This window comes from Labeo rohita, chromosome 24, assembly GCF_022985175.1.
Source record: "Labeo rohita strain BAU-BD-2019 chromosome 24, IGBB_LRoh.1.0, whole genome shotgun sequence".
Taxonomy (NCBI): domain Eukaryota; kingdom Metazoa; phylum Chordata; class Actinopteri; order Cypriniformes; family Cyprinidae; genus Labeo; species Labeo rohita.
Window position 1 is genome coordinate 27,049,169 of NC_066892.1, and position 23,089 is coordinate 27,072,257.

At 33.7% G+C, this 23,089-nt stretch overlaps 1 protein-coding gene across 1 annotated transcript; it reads right to left on the reverse strand.

Annotated features, from left to right (window-relative positions):
- Positions 1–15,323: 15,323 nt before the first annotated feature.
- Positions 15,324–22,095, reverse strand: eci2 (enoyl-CoA delta isomerase 2). The gene is made up of 10 exons (XM_051097781.1): positions 21,956–22,095; positions 20,842–21,004; positions 20,063–20,161; positions 18,418–18,600; positions 18,223–18,292; positions 18,035–18,137; positions 17,818–17,938; positions 17,599–17,688; positions 16,027–16,170; positions 15,324–15,910 (listed from the first exon to the last, which is right to left on the reverse strand). The coding sequence occupies exons 1-10, from the start codon at positions 22,006–22,008 to the stop codon at positions 15,755–15,757; spliced, it is 1,182 nt and encodes a 393-aa protein (XP_050953738.1). The 5' UTR covers positions 22,009–22,095; the 3' UTR covers positions 15,324–15,754.
- Positions 22,096–23,089: the final 994 nt, after the last annotated feature.

Below are 23,089 nucleotides of genomic sequence, written 5' to 3' on the forward strand. Positions count from 1 at the left end.
CTCTGCTGTGCTAAGTTGCCGTTAGTAGACTGTTAGGTTATGATCAGTAGAATAATGTCAAATTTACACTGCAAAGGTGGCTCAGAAGCACTTTAGAAGTTGCATTTCGGTCTTTACACAGACTGTTTAATGCTGCTCAGAGGTGGCTTAAATGCACAGATACAAACACAACTGCATGCTTTGATAGTAGCGACTCTAGTGGGTCAGAGCAGGCGTAATTAATTTAGTCTGACTTTTATGTGCCTTTACATCTTAAAACAAAAATTTAAGCAGGCACAGTGCAGCCTTAATTTATCTGTGTAAAGTTGCCCTTTGTAGACTGTTAAGTTATGGTTAGTAAAATGACGCTACATTTATACTGCAAAGGTGGCACAGAAGCGCTTCTGAAGTGGCATTAGGTGTCTTTACACAGATAGTTTAATGCTGCTCAGAGGTGGCTTAAATGCATTTACACAGATACAAATACAACTGTATGCTTTGATACTGGGGCTGAGGTGGGTCAGAGCAGGCTTGATTTAGTCTGGCTTTTAAGCAGCATTATGCCTTTTACACAGAATTTTGAGCAGGCACAGAGCAACTTTAACTTGGCTGTAGTTGCCCTATTTTAATAAGGGCGTGAGGTCCGTCTAAAGAGGCAAAATTTAGTCTGGCTTTTCTTTACACTGAATTTTGAGCTGGCACAGAGCAGCCTTAACTCAGCTGTGTAAAGATGCCCTAAAATAACCAGTGCAGATTTACACTGCAAAGGTGGCACAGAAGTATCTTTACACAGACTGTTTAATGCTGCTAAGAGGTGGCATAGATGCATTTACACAGATACAAATACAACTGTATGCATTGATACTAGGGACTGAAGTAGGCATAATATATGTCAGATGTACACTGCAGAGGTGGCATTTACAGTAGGTGTCTTTACACAGACAATTTAATGCTGCTCAGAGGTGGAATAAATGCATTTACACGATTACAACTGAATACTTTGATAGCAGGGGCTGAGGTGGGTTAGAGTAGGCTTGATTTAGTCTGGCTTTTAAGCAGCGTTGCATCTTTATGCGCAATTTTATAATGTATAATACCTATAAATACCTATAAAATGTATCCCTCATGTAGACATGCATGGCTGGTCGATTTAGAGATAGAAATGGAAACAAGCTTATGGAACCAGAAACTTACTTTTGGAGCTGGAAATTTTTAATCAACTGCTGATTTATTAATCACGATAAATCACATGTAATATTACATTTAATATAATTACATTACATATTTTACATATTATTAAATAAATAATGTAAAAAAATATATATATTTATGGTCAGACATCACCATTATGCTTACTTTGGCTGGGACCCCCATAATGAAGTGACAGGACTGGATGGCAGTCCAACATGTCCATATTTGTGCTTTGCATAGATCCACTGAGACAGAAAGCAGTGTCGATCTTAGCTGTGGAAATAGGCCCGTTTTTTTTCCTCTGGGTCAGCATTAGCAGGACCTCCATGAGCCTGGGAAGCAGCCATGATTCAAAGATCCAGCAGAGAGATCCAGACCTGTGACATATTGTGTAGTACAGTCCAACCAGACCAAACTCACTGCCAAAGCCTGTGTTTACTTCTTAAAAATACAGTATGACAAGAGCGAATCCAGGGGAAGACCTGCTGTTATCTAGTCTTAGGTCCTCTGATAATTTTGTCTCTACGCACAGACTACGAATCGGACAGCAATCCATCGCCTAACAGCAAAGAGACATTGCGACCTCCAACGATTAATTTGCCATCAGTGTACATGCCTTTTTAATGATATATTTTAAAAATGACTGATACTTCTTCCATTTACCTTTATGCTGATATAATGAATGGACTGAAGTCACTTAAAGTGTCTGCCAAAATGCATAAATGTAAATTGTGTTGGGTTGTCAGCCTATAAAGATGCGGAAGTACAGAAAAACGCCTGGAGCTTTTCAGGGAATGTGCCAAGTTGGATGCTGTGGAGCCAAAAGTGACAAATTTGCAGACTTTATTTTTCTGAATTTACTGCGCTTTTGCCTGAAAGCAGCAGGGCATGCTGACTGAAAGAAGGTCAGTGTAGCAGAAGCAGTCCTCGTATGACTTCTCCACATTCATCAAATATACATATACTACAGAAGTAAACACAAGAGAATATTTCATATCTTGAATCATCTTTACAGCCAGTGTAAGCTTTTCTGTGGAAGTATCCAGTATGGTTTGCTTTTAATCTACTATATTTCCTCTTTATTTGACCCTTAATTTGACCCTATTTACATTAACACATGTTCTTAGTCTTATGCTTCAACTGTATGTCAGACCAAATAAGAAATAAATGTCTTCACAATCTTTCATAATTGTAACAACTTTTGCCGTCCCTAAAACTTAAAAAAGTATAGTTTTTCAGATATAAACTTAGAATTGTAAGATTTAAAGTAGGGGTGGACCAATACCAATAATTACAGATCAAGCAGACCAATAACCGATATTTTGAATCATTTTATACTATATGTCTAGGGTAAAAATTTAAATTAATGTCAAAATTAAGAATAACAAGGGCTCTGACAAAAACTTTCTTTAAATGCTTTTAAATTATTTAATTGGCAATTCGGTTTTGAAAATGACAGATACAGATAAGCATAAAAATGCTTAATATCGGCGCTGAAAATTTCTCTGACCTTTAAATTACAGTCTGCATTTTGAGGTAAAAAGCTGTAATAACCATTTTGTATTTTGTGGTGGAAAGAAAAAAATCTGAATTGTGAGATGTAAAAAAGTCAGAATTCTGAGTTTATATCTTGCAACAGCAAGAAAAAAGTATACGTTTTTAGATATAAACTCAGAATTGTAAGAATTAAAGTAGGGGTCAACCAATACCGATAATTACAGATCAAGTAGACCAAAAACCGATCATTTGAACCGATATATACATCTGGTGTAAATATGAAAATTAATGTCAAAATTAATAATAACAAGGGCTCTGACAAAAGCTTTCTTTAAATGCTTTTAAATTATTTTATTGGCAAATCGGTTTTGAAAATGACAGATACCGATAACCATAAAAATGCTTAATATCAGCACCGATAATCGGTTGAACCCTAAATTACAGTAAATTAAGAATAGATAAAAATTAAGAAAAGATAAAAAGCTGCAGTAGCCTTTATTTTTTATTCAGTGGTGGAAAGAAAAAAAAATCTGAATTGTGAGATGTAAACTCAGAATTGTGAAGGAAAAAGTCAGAATTCTGAGTTTATATCTCACAACAGCAAGAAAAAAATATACATTTTAGTTATAAACTCAAAATTGTAAGAATTAAAGTAGATGTCAACCAGTACCGCTAATTACAAATCAAGTAGACCGATAGCCAATGTTTTAAATTGATATATACATCTTGTGTAAAAATGTAAAGTAATGTTGAAATGAAATTAAGAATAACAAGGGCTCTGACAAAAGCTTTCTTTAAATGCTTTTAAATTATTTTAATGGCAGATCATTTTTGAAAATGACCGATACCGATAAAAATGCTTAATATCGGCGCCAATAATCGGTTGACCCCTAAATTACAGTCCAAATTTTGAGGTAAAAAGCTGTAATAACCATTTTGTATTTTGTGGTGGAAAGAAAAAAATCTGAATTGTGAGATGTAAAAAAGTCAGAATTCTGAGTTTATATCTTGCAACAGCAAGAAAAAAGTATACGTTTTTAGATATTAACTCAGAATTGCAAGAATTAAAGTCGGGGTCAACCAATACCAATAATTACAGATTGAGTAGACCAATAACTGATATTTTGAACCGATATATACATCTTGTGTAAAAAATTAATGGCAAATATTTAAATAACAAGGGCTCCGACAAAAGCTTTCTTTAAATGTTTTTGAATTATTTTATCGCCAAATCGGTTTTGAAAATGACAGATACAGATAACCATAAAAATGCTTATTATCTGTGCTGATAATTGGTTGACCCCTAAATTACAGTCAGAATTTTGAGATAAAAAGCTGACTTCTGAGCTTTTATCTTGCAGCTGTGAGACAAAGGTCTAAACATAATAGGTTATATTATATAAGATAATAAGTTGCAATGACTCTTTTATTTCTGTATTCCAAGGCAGAAACAAGCTTCCATGACAAAATATGCATAAGAAAATCTTAAAAATATAAATATATAAAGTCAGACTTCTGACCTTACATCTTGCAACTGTAAGGAAAAGTTTATCTGGAATCAGTAAATCTATCCTAAACTTTTCTCATAATAAATTAATCATGTCAAAGCTTCTCAATAATACAGTATGACCAATGCATTTAGTTGCGCAACTTGATGAAAGTGCATCTAATTAATCTATGATAGTTTGTCTGCAAAGATCTGTTGCCTAGCACAGATTCATCTAAATTTAATACTCTTTGGCTTCCCATTCGGCTCATAACTAAATAAAACGGGCTTTGTGACAGCAAAGAGGAATATACTGCCAATTTTGAATGGCCATCAATGGAGAACTTCAGAGTTGAATCAGCAAAAGTTGACTCCGCATGTCTGTCTACACTTTAATGGCAGAGATGCTGTTGAATGATGTACATCAATAGAATGATCAAAGATTTGAAGTGAACATGAAGGGAATGAGCTCTTTTAACTCTTTCAAGACACCTCTCAAATTTACAGTTTCCCAAAGACACAAGAACATCAAAGCTTCATCAAAGTGTCAACGTATAGTGGAGTGAAGTTAACCAGGTTCTGATGCCAAGCCATATTACATCCTATAGGACAGCCGTTATGCTTTCTTTATGACACCATCCTCAAGGAGCCTGTTTCAAACAGACCGCCGGACGTGTCACCACGTCGTTGTTTGTCCTAAAACCACAATACCTCATTCCCACAAACCCTTTGATGAGAGCGTAGAAAAGTGACGCACCTGAGAGACTCTCTCAACACGTAAAACCCTCTCGCTTATTAAACACATACATCTATAACAGACGGCTGGCTACATGAAAGAATGACATCACAGATAGACGAGGTGTTTCCTGCTTTTACGGCAGGATTTGTCAGATGCGTAGCTCAGTGTTTCTGTCATACGGACACCTGCATTGGTCACCCTTACATCACCAGCCGGCTGAATCAGGAACGGCTTGCTTTGGACAAAGCTGGAGCTCCATGGGGGTTTCTAATGAAACATGGCAACTTGTAAAAAGAGTTGATTCATGCAGTGAATCATGAGCAGCTAATGAGAGGCAGTGAAAGTTGGCTCTGTGCAGTAGTGCTATTGAATGAAAATGAACAAGTAAGTTTACAGCCCACATGGAATTAAATATCTATAAAGTAATACTCATTTATTAATTAGTCATTTTGCTCATTACCAACCAGGGCTCCAAAGATTTAAGAAGGTTTTTGAAAAGATTCTGATTTTGCTTTGTTGAACCTACAATATTACTCAAAAGTTTGGGGTTGGTAAGATTAGTTAATGCTTTGGAACAAGTCTCTTTCAGCAAGGCTGCGTTTATGCGATACAACTTTTTTTTTCGCCTTTTGTAGGTTATAGCCTATAGGAGTCCTTTAACATGTGCAGATGAACTCATTCTTTAGCAATTTGTTATAATACCATATAATCATGTCATTTGGCCGTAAGTGACCCTGTTGTAACGGCACTGCACATGTCTACATCTCTCGTAAATGGGCCAGGGTTTACACTAGTTCTGAAATAAACATTTGTGGGTTTATCTGGTGTGTCTCTAGTGTGTCTGGTGGTTGGCACAGTTGCAGGGATTACCTCAGGACATTCTCCGCCTCGACAGTGTGCTAGAGAAAAACAGAGAAATACTGAATGGTTCATCCCGTGAATGGCTCAGGACGCAAGGCCCGCTAAATCCCTCTCAGGAGGAACGTGCGGAGGTCGGAGAGTATATTCCAGTTTCATCTGCGGAGATCTTCCTAAGATTATCCGCTGACGGTCTAAACTACAACACAGTCATGTGTAAACACATGCACTCATTCACAAGGTCATGCACATCGCAAATCTTTTTAATGTGCTTTGCCAGTGCCTGCTAGAGACGTGCTCTATTTCCATGAGACACTGTGCTTTAAGAAGGAAAAAAGGTGGAAAAGGCACATTTTTACGACATTGCTGTGTATGTTGATGGTCTGGTGTTAATCTTGACCTTAAAATCATCTTTTGGCTTCCATTACGCTAACTCAAACATCACTATTACTAGTGCACATACTAGTGATTTGTACAGGTATTATACTATGGCCTGTACTAGGTTTGTTCTGTGGACATACAGATACTGTTTTTGCTAAAAATTTGTTTTATTAGAGGACCAAATTTAATATGCAATATACAATAAAACACAATAAACAGGCAAGCTGATGAACTCTGAATATGAAGGCAACGCACAAGATTTACAGAAACCATTATAAAGAAAATGCTTAGCGTGAAATTTAATGCATTTTCGTTCACATTCTGGGTTCATCTGTTTGCTTGTATATTGTATGCATCATAATACATTTGGGCATATTAAGCGTTTTGCTTATTATAAAGGTCATGAAATTCATTTTTTTAAATGATTTGCACTTATAATCGTAATGTGTTCTTTCCTATCAGAAACGGTCATAATTTCAATATTAACACAGGGCTGGGTATTGAAATTTCACAAACTTGTGATTCAATTCTGATTCGGTTTGATTCAATATTGATTATTGATTTTTTTTTTTGTATATATATATCTGGTACGAACCATGCCAAACTTTCTCAAGGAAAAAAGGTCGCAACTAATGTTGCAAATTATACATGAGAGTCAGTTTGTATTACATTATTATAATATTTTATGTTATAATTAACTAATATGCATACAAACTGGTGCTGTCAAATGATTAATCACATCCAAAATTAAAAAAACAAAACAAATGTTTACATAATATATGTGTGTACTGTGTGTATTTACATGTACATATTTATATTCATATAATTGATATTACATATGAATATTTTAAATATATAAACATAACATTTTTTCATAAATATATATGTACATGTGTATATATATGTAAACAAAAACTTTTATTTTGGATGCTATTAATCGTGATTAATTGTTTGACGGCACTAGTTTATATACAAATTAGTTAATTTTAACATTCAATATTATAGTAAAGTATAATACTTTACAATTTATACTAACTTTGTAAAAGCTATAATACTAAATTTGCAATTACATCATATTTCTGCTCCAAATTGTTTATTGAAATATGAACATTTAAAAGGCTGTCATAAAAACATTTATTCATTAACATAAATTAATTATTGAAGACAGTAAAAATTAAAATTAATTTTAATTCAAATAATGAATATGTTATATGGTGCAGTATTTAGCAAAATGCTCCTTGCTAGAGCATTTTCTAGCTGATTAATGAGTTTGCTGAGGTGAACTCAGTGACTAATGAAATCACTGAAGTTTTCTGAGGTAAATGTGATGTTATGGGACATATTAGCTGCTTTCACTCAGTAATACCAGTAAATTGCCGTAAAATTACTGGAATGACTTTACCGGTAAATACAAAAAAAGTGCTGTTCACACAGGCAACGACATTCAGTCTTTTTTACCAGCAAAGCACCATTCACACATCAATTTCAAAATTTCAACACCTCCTGGTGTTGTGTTTGTAAACATGGAGAGGTAAATGCGGTCAATATTTTGTTGACGTTTTAATTATTGTGTCAAACGTTCACATTAATGCAGCTGCTTTTGGCCCAGAGATATCTTATTAGAAGACTTCAGACATTTTTTTTTTTTTTTACTTCCATAAACAGCGCTCATTAAATGCATCATCTGCGTCAGAATGTTATGTTTGGTCCAAAGTAGTCGTCTTATGTCACTGTTTTCTGAGCTCTTACTCTTGTGTTCACACAGCATATTGCCGGCAATTTACTGGTAATGTTACAATGTGTACTCTTTCTTTAAACATGTTAATTCATGTTTATTTTGTGCTGTAACTGGTATTAAAGCAGAAGAGTCGATCAGTTAACGTGCGCTTTGCGGCATTTATTGTTTGAATAATGTAATGAAATGAACAGAATCTGACTACACTGTAAAAAACTATTTCTTGAGGTAACTTAAAATAATTTGTTACCTGGCTGCCTTAAAATTTTAAGTTCAGTCAACTCAAAAAACATTTATTCAACTTGAAATGTTAAGTTGTACTAAGTGACAACTTAGATACTTGAGTTGATTCAACTTAAATTTTTAAGGCAGCTGGGTTACTTACCTTGCTTTTAAGTTTAACAAACACAAATATCTAAGTTGTCACTAAGTAACTTAACATTTTAAGTTGACTAAACTTATTTGAGTTGACTGAACTTAAAATTTTAAGGCAGCAGGGTAACAAATTATTTTAAGTTGACTCAACAAATTGTGTTTTTTGTTTTTTACAGTGTATTTGTTTCGATTTATTGGATGGGAGGCGCGTTACAATGTTCCGTTCACAAACTGAAAACAGGCTAGACTTTTTTGGAATTACAGAATCGATATTGTTTTGTAAAAATATTTTTTATTCTTTTGATATTTTAGTTTTATTCTGATTTGAACATTCTGTTGGAAGGGTGTAATGTAAACACCCACTGCTTTGGTTGGCCAATGTATTTGCATATGAAATGAGCACTACATGTGGATCTCTCGAAAACTTTTACTGCATTTTCACTGCGACAGCTGCCAAGATGAACTAATCATGAAAAGCGATTACAAAGAGAACAATCTTTGATCGCTTTCTGTATGTACTGTAAAATAATCACAATACAGATAACAGATGGTTTCCACACTTCTAACAGGAACAGATTGTTTAGTCGCTGTCTTGATTCACTAAGATTAATGAGTTGTTCAGGACACATATGTTTGATTACATATGATGACGATTCTGCTAATTTCAAAGAGTAATTCTAAAATTCGGAGTCAGTTTTGTGTTCTGAAACTTGCAGTATGTTTTTTTTTTTTTTTTTTTTTTTTTTTTTCTTTTCCATGTGTAAATATCAAGAACATTTTGATTCTCCATTCCGTGACTTTGTCTTAAAATGTCCCACTGTTTTGAAATACTGTGGCAGACAAACTTGCAGTTTGTCCACATATTTTCATTTTTCTTCTTTTGAGAGAATGTCTAAATATTCCTGGCTTGAAACGGATGGAAAATTGACAGGCCTGTGCTGCAGTTTTGTGAATGTTTTGCCCTCCAGTTCTGCACGCCAGTCAAATGACTAAAAACTATTCATATGAGGGGTTTCAAATTGGGTGACTTCTAGTAAAAAAGGTTGAGAACCACTGATTTAGGACATGATTCTTCTTTATTCACTTATTTAGAATACGACGACTTCTTTACAAGTATGGTTTTATGGTATGGTTTTACTTCTTGGAGAACGGCAAACATTTTTCAAAACTTCTTTCTTGTGCGACAGAAGATGGAAAGTCATACGAGTTTGGAATGACATAATGAGTAAATGTTGATGGTTTCCTCCAGTGTGTTGAAGATCTCAACCCCAGCTAGACAAACACTGGCCTGAGCCGTGTGCCAGCGCTCAATCCTGCCAATAGCGGAGCTCTGTGATGGATGTGTTTTGCCTTTCCACACTCCCAGCACCTGGTGGGATTCCTGTGTTTGTACAAGGTGTATCCTATTCTTGCCCCTGGAGTTGATATTTGCAGTAGCGTGCGGAGTGAACATCCTGACAATGGATGTAAGAATGCAACGGTGAAAAAGACAGAAAGCTCACAGACCAGTGAAACTCAGTCTGGGTTTGGAGGAGGATAGCCTTTAAATCACAACCTGCAGCTTTACGAGACTTGGAAATGTCCGTTGTTACTGTCTCTGTAGGACAACCAGAAAGATACCTAACGTATCCGTTTAGCTGGAAAGTGAATTATGAATTCTGTCACAGGTGACATAAGTAGTCTTCAGAGGAGGCATATTAGTGAATAACTCGAAACATGCGCTCTTTAAGAGAAGCCATGCTTCTTAAAATTTGGACAGAGATGCCTCGTGGGTTTTCATATTGGGCTGTCTTAGCAAAACTGGGGCACGGAGTGAAATCCAGAGCTCAGCGTAGCTTTTCTTTGTCCTCAGCTGTGAGGTTAGACCTCGACTCTGGAGAGTTTTTCCCTCAGCCTGAAGGAAATCATCTCTCGTTTTGCTCGAGTTTCCACAGGGTCTCATTTTTACGCATTAGGGTAACTGTAGGCCTTTTCCTGTGGGTGATTCCAGACGTAAGCAGGTACGCTCGTTCATCAGCTGTGTGGCGGCATTTTTATCTGCTATCTGTCAAACAGTAAAAGGAAAGAGGTGCGGACCTCGCTCCGTTTCCTCTGGTGTTTTACGACCAGAAGGCCACGGTTTCAGCTGAGAACACAGTACCTGCTGTCAGGATCTTTTTTATTGTATTTATGGGCATTTATGGCCTTTTTATGAAATAGAGTGACAGGAATGTGATGCTTGCCGGATTCAAACCCGTGCTCCCGTGAGAGAACCGCAGTTGAACACGTGTAAAACACAGACCTGCTGTCAGATTCAGAGTTTTGCTGAGCTTTAGATGGGTTGGAAAAGAAGATCATTTCTACCTTATATGGTAGAAAGCATATTCCATACAATTGCCTAAAAGAATTACAAGAGCAACTTTATATTTGATATCGCTAGTAAGATGTAGCAGTGCTGGGGGACAGACATTCTCATCCTGCATTTTTAATAGACAAATATGCATAGATTTTTTATAGATATTTATATGCATGTGATGATCTCGTTAAAGGGACAGTTGTCTCAAAAATGAAAAATCATTTACTTATATAAAATATACACATAAATATACACAAAGGCAAAAAACTTAAATTACTTTTGACCAAACATGTTTATCACATTGATTAAATAGGATACTTCACTGCCAGTCAAAGTTTTTGAACTGTAAGATTTTTAATGTTTTTTTTTTTTTTTTTTTTGCTCACCAAGCCTGTATTTATTTGGTCCAAAGTACAGCAAAAACAGTAAAATAAGAGTTTTCTATTTGAATATAATTTAAAATGTAATTTATTCCTGGGATTTCAAAGCTGAATTTTTAGCATCATTACTCCAGTCACATGATCCTCACTGAAGATTGGAGTAATGATGCTGAAAATTTAGGTTTGATCACAAGAATACATTATTTTCAAAAATATATTCAAATAGAAAGCTGTTATTGTACATAGTACAACATATTTCGCAATATTACTGCTTTTGCTGTATTTTGGATCAAACTAATGCAGGCTTGGTGAGCAGAAGGGACTTCTTTAAAAAAAAAACTGGTAGTGTTTAAGTTTTTGGCCTTTTTATATGTCTATATTTTATGTAAGTAAATGATTTTTCATTTTTGAGCCAACTGTCTCTTTAACCAGAAATGTTGATACTATCATCATATGCATGTAAATATATAAACTTTTAATAAAGTTGCATACATAAAGAAAATGATGTGGTTGCTATATAACAGCATCATATAGATATTATTAACATATGTACATATACACATGAATGTAGACTGCATGTTGAAATTATATTAACTTATAGGTAACATATATGGCAACATAACTCTTGATATAGCTAAGGCAGTAAGCTATATATTACATTTTTGTACGAGTAAAGCATGCAGTCAGTACTTTAGACCCAAGTCTTGGATATCACCATTAAAACTCATAATATTACACTACTCATACTATAAAAGGGCTCCTGCTATGTCCCTTTTTACAAAATCTAATATTGGATCCCGGGTGTCCCCAAATGTGTCTGTGAAGTTTCAGGTCAAAATACCCCACAGATCATTTATTATAACATCTGAAAATGTCATTTTTGGGGTGTGTCTAAAAAAAAAAGCTGTTTGTCGGCGCCAATAGCCTTTAGTTAGTGCGTCGACATATATCGCAACTGCGCTCACGGCGACCCGTTGTTTTGGTGTGCATCACTTTAAATGCAAATGAGCTGCATATTCCCGCCCCGTCTTCAGAAGAATGGACCGAGCTGCGTGACCAACTTGATAGCGCAGGAAGGATGTTTCCGAACTAGTGTCGCTGATTAATTAAAATACTTAGATAACGTACTTAAACAAATACGGCTAAAATGTTAGCTAAGCACTATAACGACATGACATTCACAAAGCAGTCGAGAGTGAAAGGCTTTGGGCGGGCAAACGTATTTAGGTAGATTTCAAGGCACATTACCTTGAAAAATATAAGTAATCCACTGCATCCTCAGTGGCTCAGATGTTGGGAGAAAATGAAGACTCAGTCTTCAGTCTTACGAGACATTGTTACAGTTGCTCGAGCGCGGAGAAAATGGAAGACAATTAATTGAGGGCGGGAATTATGGCAATGCAAGACTGTCAGTCAGCGACTGTGGGCGGGGCCTAAACAATGTGATGTCACATATTGCTTAGAGATTAAAAACGGCATACCTAACGAGATCGATTTGGTTTAATGAGGATTAAAAAAATAAGGAGCGGGTGGATTCTTATCATTGTAAGGTGGTTGTGTTCACACTGCAAACACACATTTATGTCCAAACATCATGTAAAATTGGATTTACTTAAAATTCTTTTATTGCATATAGAGATGGAGAGCCTTTGTGTAGGATTGTGGTCACTAAGAAATCATTTGGCGTTATAAAGCTTACGAGGAAGTTTCGAAATAGACTTCTATTCACGTTTAGGCCACTTTGATGCCAGCTTTGCATGCTGAAGACATTCATTGTGCAGTCCAGCACAATGCAAATTGCTTTTTCCATAGCATCAACACGTTACGTAATCCGCATGTGGTATCTATTTTCACAGCATTTCACGTCTGCTAATTTGAATATGACTAAAATACGCTTGATGTTGTTGAATTACTCTTTCCAAACAGAGAAAAAGGTCAGTTGACAAGTTCCACGTTCTGAAGCAGACTGAGCGTCTGACTGAATGACGTGGCAACACGAGCTAGTGCGATTGACTCAATAATAATCCACGGGTTTGCTCCGTTCTCCCGTCGTAGACGGTGGAATTATGTGTTCTTCCCATTCATAATCCCCGACAACATACTGTACAGTGTGAGTCAGTGAACCCTAACATAGACAAATCAATACCCACCAAGTCCAGACAGAAGTTTTGCCCACGGATGATAAAGAGTTCCTAACCTTTCAGGCGCGACATCACTTTCCCTAACAAAATTAGAAAAGGGTTTTCGCTATCGGTCACAAAGAGTTTAGGCAAACGAAGTGCGAGATGCAAAGCGTGTGCGGGAATACCTGTTAGACCTGGCAGTTTATACCGAGGAAGAACACAGGAGCTCACAGATATAGAAATACGATTATTTCAGCGTGTAAAGCATTGTGTGTGACGTACACGTTTAAAATAGATGTTAAACAGCGATAGGTTTACATGAATACATTAACATCACCCTGCTGAAAAAAAACAGTAGAAACCATCACAGAATTTGTAATGGTTGTACTGGTTATAATGGGAATTGTGCTGGTTTTAATTGAAACTCAAATGGTCCCTGTGGGTCTCTACTGGTAATTGGTCGCCTTCTATTGGTGGCTTGTTAAACTATTCAATCTTAATGGAATATCTCCCAAAACACACTACAAGAAACAGCTGCATATTACCTAAAGAAGATCACTAACTTTTCGCAGGTGTGCTCTGCCATCTGCTGGATTTACTTTGTAATGACCTCCAGTTTGAGTAACAGGAGTGATTTCAGTAATACTAAAATTGCTGGATAGATTACTTGCAAACTGTAGCGCGTTGCTGATCCATAAAACGTAATCCATTACATTACACATTTTAGGTAACGTAGATTACTTTTTGATTACTTTTAAATTCCTTTTAATCAAACATGTTTATCACGTTAAGTAGGATACTACACTACCAGTCAAAAGTTTTTGAACAGTAATATTTTTAAAGCTCAAAGTACAGCAAAAACAGCACAATTCTAAAATATTTTTACTATTTAAACTGTTTTCTATTTTTTTTTTTATTATTTTTAAATATTTTAAAATGTAATTTATGTCTTGTGATTACAAAGCTGAAATTTAGCATCATTACGCCAGTCAACGATTGTTCAGAAATCATTCTAATATTCTGATTTGCTCTTAAAAACATTTATTATTATTATTATTGTTGTTATTGTTATTAAAAACAGCAGAGTAGATTTTTTTTCGTGTTTCTTTAATGAATAGAAAGTTCAGAACAACAGCATTTTTCTGTTTTATTGTTTTATTTTTATTTTTTTATTTAGCAGGGATGCTTTAAATTGATCAAAAGTGATGATAAAGTCATTTATGTTACATTCAGACGTTGTATTTCAGAAAAAATACAAATGTAACCTAAATGTCTTTATCATCACTTTTGATCAATTTAAAGCATCCTTGCTAAATAAAAGTATTATATATATATATATATATATATATATATAGAGAGAGAGAGAGAGAGATAGATATAGATATAGATATATAGATATATACATATATATATATATATATATATATATATATATACTGACTTTTTATTTCAGATAAATAATGATCTTTGAATCTTTCTATTCATCAAAGAATCCTGAAAAAAATATACTGAAATTAAATAAATAAATAAATAAAAAAAATAAATAAAAAATAAATAAATAAATAATAATAATAATAATAAATGTTTACTGAACAGTAAATCAGCATATTAGAATGATTTCTGAAGGATCACCCAACACTGCAGACTGGAGTAATGGTGCTGAAAATGTATCTTTGATCACAGAAATAAATTACAGTTTTAAAATATATGTTCTTGAAAAGCAGTTATTTTAAATAATAAAAATATTTCACAATTTTACTGGTTTTGCTGTATTTTGGATCAAATAAATGCAGGATTGGTGCGCAGAAGCAACTTCTTTTTAAATATATTAAAAATCTTACTGTTCAAAAACATTTGACTGGTATATTAATATAAAAATATAGAGAGAAACAAAATATGTTCTTTTCGTTGTTATTAACAACATGAAGTGCATTAAACATTATATGTCAAGTAAACTGGGACTTGTGTAGAAAATGCTGGGGGTTTGTGAGTTTAATGAAAAAGTAGCATTAGGGATAATCAATAATTATGAATAATGTATTATGAATAGTATCTGATTACTTACGTATTGTAAATGTAATATAATCTACCAAGCAATTTTGGAATCTGATTGTGTAACCCAGATTACATGTAATCACTTACTAACCAACACTGAACATACTAATGCATACAGAGGAATTTGGAACAAGGTACATATTTCACATTATATTAAAAATATAAAATAAAACACTTACAGGTTGTACATAAGTGGTTATTAATTTTTTTATTCAGGACAGGACTATACAAATTATTTAATGTTTTGATAAATCTGATACTGAACATACAGTATAAGTACTGAATTTTGGCCCTAAATGCATTTACATTAGTAAGGCACTGAGTGTTACGAACTACTAAGTGCACATCTGGTACAGTTAATGGAACAGACGGTTCGTTTTGTTTTAAAATACTATATTACATGGTTGTCCAATTAAACTGTTATGACAGAATGACTAAATAAAATGTCTCGTATGTATACATCATCCAATGCTATACAAATCATATACAATTTTGGAGAACACATTGTTCAGATGAGTTGGGTTAGTCTTACTTTTGTTTGTAGGATATACGTTTGCTGAAAAAACAAGTGCAAATTAAAGTTAATTTTGGAAGGAAGCTGAATGTTCCTTGGACTCTTCTCAGAGTTTAGACTTGGCCTGGAAGAAGCTCATGACGGCCTGCATGCATTCGTCTGACAGCCAGCGCTCCGCCAGTCTCTCCACCTCTGCGTTGTTCACGGCGTAAAGTTTCTCCTTCTCCACCCCGCGCATCAGCTGCTTCGACAGAGCCAGAGACTGAAGGGGTACGAGAAGACGACCGTGTCAAAAGAAGTGGAATTTGTTTTCATGCAACAACCTGAGAATGTTTTTTTACAGTAGTGCATCACAATTCAAGCAGCCTGAGCACTTACGTTCCTGGGCAGTTTGGCATAGGCCTTCAGTCTGGTCCACACCTCCGACTGGAAGGAGCTGTCTGGAAAGACCTCGGTCACCAAACCCAATTCGCAGGCCTGTGCGGCCGTCACCTTCTTATTAAACAACAGCATCTCACTAGCCTGAACAGAGGGGATAAACAGACTCTAATGAACATATCTGAGAAAACCGCAAACTCTCAGTGTTTTTATACTATTTGACACTATTTTGTTAAGTCGACGCACAAATGATTTTCTAAGAGTAACCTATTCATAATGGTTATTTTCACTCAATCGCCCACCAGGCTAAAATAGTAAGCCAAATCATTTAGAAATGTAAAAAAAAAAAAAGTTTTCCACCAAAATAAAAGCTTGATGGATTAATATTTGAAAATTAAAAAATGAACACAGCTGTGAATGTCACTGTACTATAAAATAATTTTTTTAGTTGTAGGATTATTTTTATTTTTTATTACTTCATTTTTTTTTTTTTTTTTAATAGTGAAAAGATTTACTATTTTGTGTAATATTTTTACTTAGTAATAACAATTTTAATAAAATGAACATTAATTATTATTATTATTATTATTTTATAGTCATGTTGTTATATAAACCACAACATTTCTGACCAAATTTTGCTGCCCTACAAATAAGCACAGCAAACGAGGAGTGGGTAGGTATTTATTTATTTTTTTTTTTTTTTTTTTTAATCAGAAAAAATATTACTTTTGAATTATTTTTTTTAAATACTTCATGTTTTAGTTTTTGTGAAATATTAAAAAAAGAATGTTTGCTATATTGCGTAATATTTTTATTTAGTAATAACAATTATAATAAAACAAATATTATCTTCTTATTATTATTATTATCATCAAATCATACAACTACTGTTATTATTATTGTTGTCGTTGTTGTTATTTTATTGTCATGTTGTTATATGAATCACAATATTTCTGGCAAAATTTAGCTGCCCTAAATTTGCACAGCAAACCTGGAGTTAGTTTGTTTGTTTGTTTCAGATTTATCAGAAAAAAAATTACATTTTTACCCCATATAAAATAGTAAGCCAAATCACAGAAATAACAGAAACACAGAAAAACAAAAAAATAAATAAATTAAATAAAAATAAACAAAAATAGTGGTTTTCCAACAAAATAAAAGTTTGATGGTTTAATATTTGAAAATGAAAAAAAAAATAATGAAAACAGCTGTAAATATTAGTATTGTAATTTCACAGTTGTACTATAAAACTAAAATTAGTTGCATTATTATTTATTTATTTTTTTTTAAATACTTAATTTTTTTAATAGTGAAATATTATTATTATTATTTTATAGTCATGTTGTTATATAAATCACAAATTTCTGACCAAATTTTGCTGCCAACCTGGAACTTTTTATTTATTTATTTATTTTATTTCAATCATACTTTTTAAATCAGAAAAATCAATTGAACATATCATGTCACCTGTTGTATATTAGTGTTGTCAGTTGATTCAAAATTGAACTACAATTATTGTGATATTTATTTGTAGTTAACAGATTAATCTCAAATTTTTGTGGATGTTCATACCTTTGCTGCACCCATAATTTTAGGGAAAATATATGAAGAGCAGCCCTCTGGACTCTGACCCAACTGACTGAAGGGTGTGTGAAACGTCGCCTACAGATAAAAACAAATGGGACAGAAAGCTCAAAATACAGACATAGATATATTTATATTTAGATAGATAGATACCTTTACACAGACACACATCATTGATCACTGATATACTGTGGGAAAGCAGCTCACCCTCTCTGTGGCATAAACCACATCAAAAAGTCCCAACAGGGTGACTGACAAACCCACCGCAGGTCCGTTTATAACTCCAATCAGGGGTTTGGGGAAGTCAATGTACGCCTCTACGTACCTCCTAAAACAACACAAGCACACATACGTCCATCATAACATCCAATCAACCTCAAAAATACTATAAACTGGTTTAGAATAAAGCAAAACTAGACTTTACTTCAGTAATTCCCCAGATTCTTTAGCCAACTTCTCTATTCCACCCTCAGGGATTTTTGTAAAGTTGTTCAGGTCATTTCCACTGCAGTAATAATCTCCATTACCTTCAGAGACATTAAAAGAAGGGTAAGAACACCGATTTACAGAGGAATATCAGCAAAACCTGTAAGGTAAAGCATAGTGCTTCACCTGTTATTACTGTGATGACAGAATCGTCTTTGCCAGCGAGATCCAAAGCTTCGATTAGCTCATTGTACATCTAGAAGATGCATAAAATATTGTCTTAAATGTTTAGCCATTGTTGCCATCCTACATAACTGTAGTAGTTTTGAGCCTTTAAAATTAAATTAAAAAAGCTGTTTTATCCAAAGCAACTTTTTTCACCTCCACAGTGATGGCGTTCTTTTTCTCGGGTCTGTTCAATCGGATGGTGGTGATGTTGTCCTCTGTGCTGACCAGCAGGGTCTGGAAGCCCTTCGTGCTCCCGGTCGGCTGCGCCGCCACTGCAGGAGCTTCTGCCCCCACCAGAGACGTGATGAGATCCACATACTGCTGCCTGGCCTCTTCCTAATACACTCACATTACAGCATAAAACACACAATCATCATCTGTATGCTGGACACATACACAGTGGTCTGCAACTATTAGGTTTAAAGCCTGAGGCCTTTTTCTGAGACCTAAATGAAGCCCTGTGGATATTGTCAATTCCAAGCCTGTTTTCTGTAACTGAAATAAAGCTGTAATAAAATAAAAAATGTTACATGAATTAAAGATCAATAATATAAATATTAGATCAATAAAATATTAGATGAACTTGAACGAAAACAAACAAATTAAAAATATTACAGCTAAAATAAAGTTTAATTTGAAGTACAAAATTATTAAAACTAAAACTGATATTAACAAAAGTATTAACACTTAAACTAAAAATGATGAAATATCAATATTAAATAATATTATAATATATAAATAATATATAATAACATATAAGTGATAAAATAACTCTCCTTTTATTGCCTATTATTATTTATGTGCAAAATACTAATGATAATTATATTTGAATATTTAATTTTTAATAACGTTTAAAAATTAACAGCTGTAAATATTATTGAAATTTCAGTTTTACTATAAAATAAAATTATTAGTTGTATTTTTTATAGTGAAATGTTGAAATAAGAATTTACTATTTTGTGTAATGTTTTATTTAGTAATAACAATTATTATAAATGAATATTTATGATTATGACTTTTATTATTGTTGTTGTTATCTCTTAGTCATGTTGTTACATAAATCACAACATTTCTGGCCAAATTCTGCTGCCCTACAAATAAGCACAGCAAACTGGGAGTTTTATATTTTATATTTATTTATTTATTTAAATTTCAATCTGATTTTTAATCAGAAAAAAAATCACTTAGAAAGGTAAAAAAACAAACATACAAATAAAAAAAAAAGCTTTAAGCAAAATAAAAGCTTCATGGTTTAACATTTGAAAATGAAAAGAAATTATGACAGCTTTAAATATCAGTTTTTATTAGTATTATGTAATTTCAGTTGTACTATAAAATAAAATAATTAGTTGCATTATTACTTTTTTAAATTTTTTTTTTTTTATTTTTATAATGAAATAAGAATATTTACTATTTTGTGTAATATTTTTATTTAGTAATAATTTTAATAAAATAATATTTATTATTATTATCATAATAAATTAAACTAAAAGTGATAAAATATCAATATTAAACTCTATTATAAAATAACATATAAATATATATAATAACATATAAATGTTAAAATAATGAATAAAATGCCTATTTTAATGTAAAACTTTTAATAAAATTTTTATTGTTTTAATTATATTACAATAATAATATTTTACATTTCAAATTTGAACAGAAACCTATTAGTAATGCATGGAAAAACTCAACCAAAATAGAGTTTTCTTTATATTCAGTCTAAAGTGAAAAATAAATATGATGTTATTGATCACATTCATGATGAATGTTCCTGAACAGTATTTCTTCTCACCTGTGACACGGAGCCCAGACTCTTCCACGCGTCCCATTTGGCTTTATTCACAAAGTCCAGCATCCCGGGTTTGGGGGTGTTGCAGGGTCCTTGTGTTGCCTGATCATTTACAAAACAGAAATACATCAGAATTAAGAGATGAGGACAAGCTGGTCTTGTAGATGGAGTCAACAGAAATCTGTAATAATAGTTTAATTCATTACATTTTGGCCACAGCAAACAACTGTAGCCATAAAGATAAAAGACAATAAACTACATAGAAAGAAGTCTCTTTTGCTCACCAAAAGTGCATTCATTTGATCAAAAATACTGTAAAATTGAGAAATATTATTATAATTTTAAAAAGCTGTTTTCTATTGTACTATATTTTAAAATCTAATTTATTCATATGATGCAAAGCTGAATTTTCATCATCATTACTCCAGTCTTCAGTATCACATGATCCTTCAGAAATCAGTCTAATATGCTGATTTGCTGCTAAAGAAACTTATTGTTATTACCAATGTTGAAAATGTTTTATCAATTTAATGCATCCTTGCTTGATAAAACCATTTATTTCTTTAAATAACATCTTACTGACCTACACTTTTGAACAGTAGTCTAAGGAAACACAAACAAAAAAAAAACCAATAATAATAATAAAACACCTGAACATGCTGAACAAATTAATCCAAAGTAAATTACTGATGCACACATTTCCATGATTTCTCACTTCTGTAGCCAGGTTTTGTCGCAGTACAATATTAATCAAGACCAATAAGTTGTCTATTATTTCTCACCTGTTTAAAGAGTGCATAGACCTTGAGTTTGACTTCATTCCCTGGGTCCTTCTTCAGAGTTCCTAGCTTTTCTTTGGCCGCGTTGAACTCTTCAACTGATGCTCCCATAACTGCAGCAGTGCTGTGCAGCTGAACACACGGTATGAATGCAGCCTTACTCGCTCTGGACACAAATCACAAATATATTACAGTGTCAGCACTGTAATTCAGTGTCCCAGTATGTGCTTTTATGTCAAACTATGAATAAGACCATATTATAAGTGTGTGTGTGTGTGTGTGTGTGTGTGCACCTGGTATTTATCACGTTATGGGGACCAAATGTCCCCACAAGGATAGTAATACCAGTAAATGTTGACCTTGTGGGGACATTTGTGAGGTCCCCATGAGGAAACAGGCTTATAAATCATGCAGAATGAGTTTTTTTGAGAAGGTAAAAGTGTGCACAGTCTCCTGTGAGGGCTAGGTTTAGGTATAAGGTAGGTGTAGGGCGATAGAAAATAGGGTTTGTACAGTATAAAAACCATTACGCCTATGGAATGCCCCCATAAAACATGGAAACACAACATGTGTGTGTGTGTGTGTACTTGTTTTTGCTACATTGTGGGGACCAAATGTCCCACAAGGATAGTAAAACCTGAAATTTTTGACATTGTGGGGACTGGCTTGTGGTCCCCATGGGTACAGAAGCTTATAAATCATACAGAATGAGATTTTTTGAGAAAGTAAAAATGCAGAAAGTTTTCTGTAAGGGTTAGGTTTAGGGGTAGGGGTAGGGTAAGGGGATAGAAAATACAGTGTGGACAGTATACAAACCATTGCGCCTATGGAGAGTCCCCACAAGGATAATAAACCAGACAGTGTGTGTGTGTGTGTGTGTGAAGTGTGTGAGAGGTGAAGGTCTCACACCATGATGTAGGGTAAAGGTCAACGCAAACTCAAGGTAAACAAAAAGTACAGGAGTATTTCTATTGCACAGCACAACATGATGCACACAATTATGTTCAGAACAATAACAGAAATACTGCAGATTATAATGTAGTTCATCTAACGTACGAAAATGCTCAAAACAAACGCTTAGTTTTACACATTACATCTCTAATAAGATCTCTCTTACCGGACCAGTCGATCAAATCTCCAAGGCGAGAGAAGCTTAATAACAGCAGCCATAACTCTGACGCAAAATGATCAAAGTTTATGTTCACAATAAGCAGTCGATTCGGAAGCTGTGCGCTGCTGTCAATCACATCATCGAACTCCGCCCACTAAACAACACATTAGCCAATCAGACGTCATCTTACTCTCACTCTCTGAGTTGAATGCGAAAATGTATCAGCTCAAAAACAATTACTGCCACCTCCGGGTTGGAGTATTTGGGTTTGTCTTTGATATGCAGAACTGCTACAGATTTAATTTAATCTTGGAAGGAAAAAAAATAACAGATATTATTTTAATTTAAGAGAATATTGAGATAGGATGATTGAAACGAACTTGTAGAGAAAACAAGCATTTGACTCAAACCATTGCCATTTTTGAGCATCGTCCCTCAAACAAACACTAGATGGCAGCAGCATTACCACTGGCACTGACAACAAATCATATTTAACAAGTAGTTTTTTTTTTTGTTTGTTTGTTTTTTATTTGCTTCAAGATAACATACAAAAAACCAAGTAAACAACAATAAGAAAAATCTTAATAAAATTCCAAGAAGTCCAAATAGCAGCATAACATAAATAAACACAGATGATTAAAGAAGAAGAAGATGATTAAATCTTTCTGAAAAAGTGAGAAAGTTGGGGGGGGGTTATTAAAGAATCTGCATTTGTGAATAAAATAATTGGCCAAAATCACAATATTATTCACCAAAAATTCGACATCACAATTCCGACAAAAGGACAAATATTTTACAATTTTAAAATCATATTTCAGACTTAACCACGTAGAGATTTCATCCCAGGGTTTCTTCGAGAATTTACATAAATAAAATAAATGTTCCAATGTCTCTACGTCTGCTTCGCAAAAAGTGCACTCATTACAATCCATATTAAATCTATGTCTGAGAAACTCATTACAGGGATAAATATCATTAATCATTTTAAATTGAACTTCTTTTACCTTCGGTAGAAGTGGAAAAGAGAGAAATCTTGTTCTAATTTGAACCACTTTATCTTCTGGAAAATCAAAAACAAGAGTTCTCTTCTTTACTTTAGAAGGGAAAGTCTGTGTATGTACTAGTGTTCTTAAAACCTTA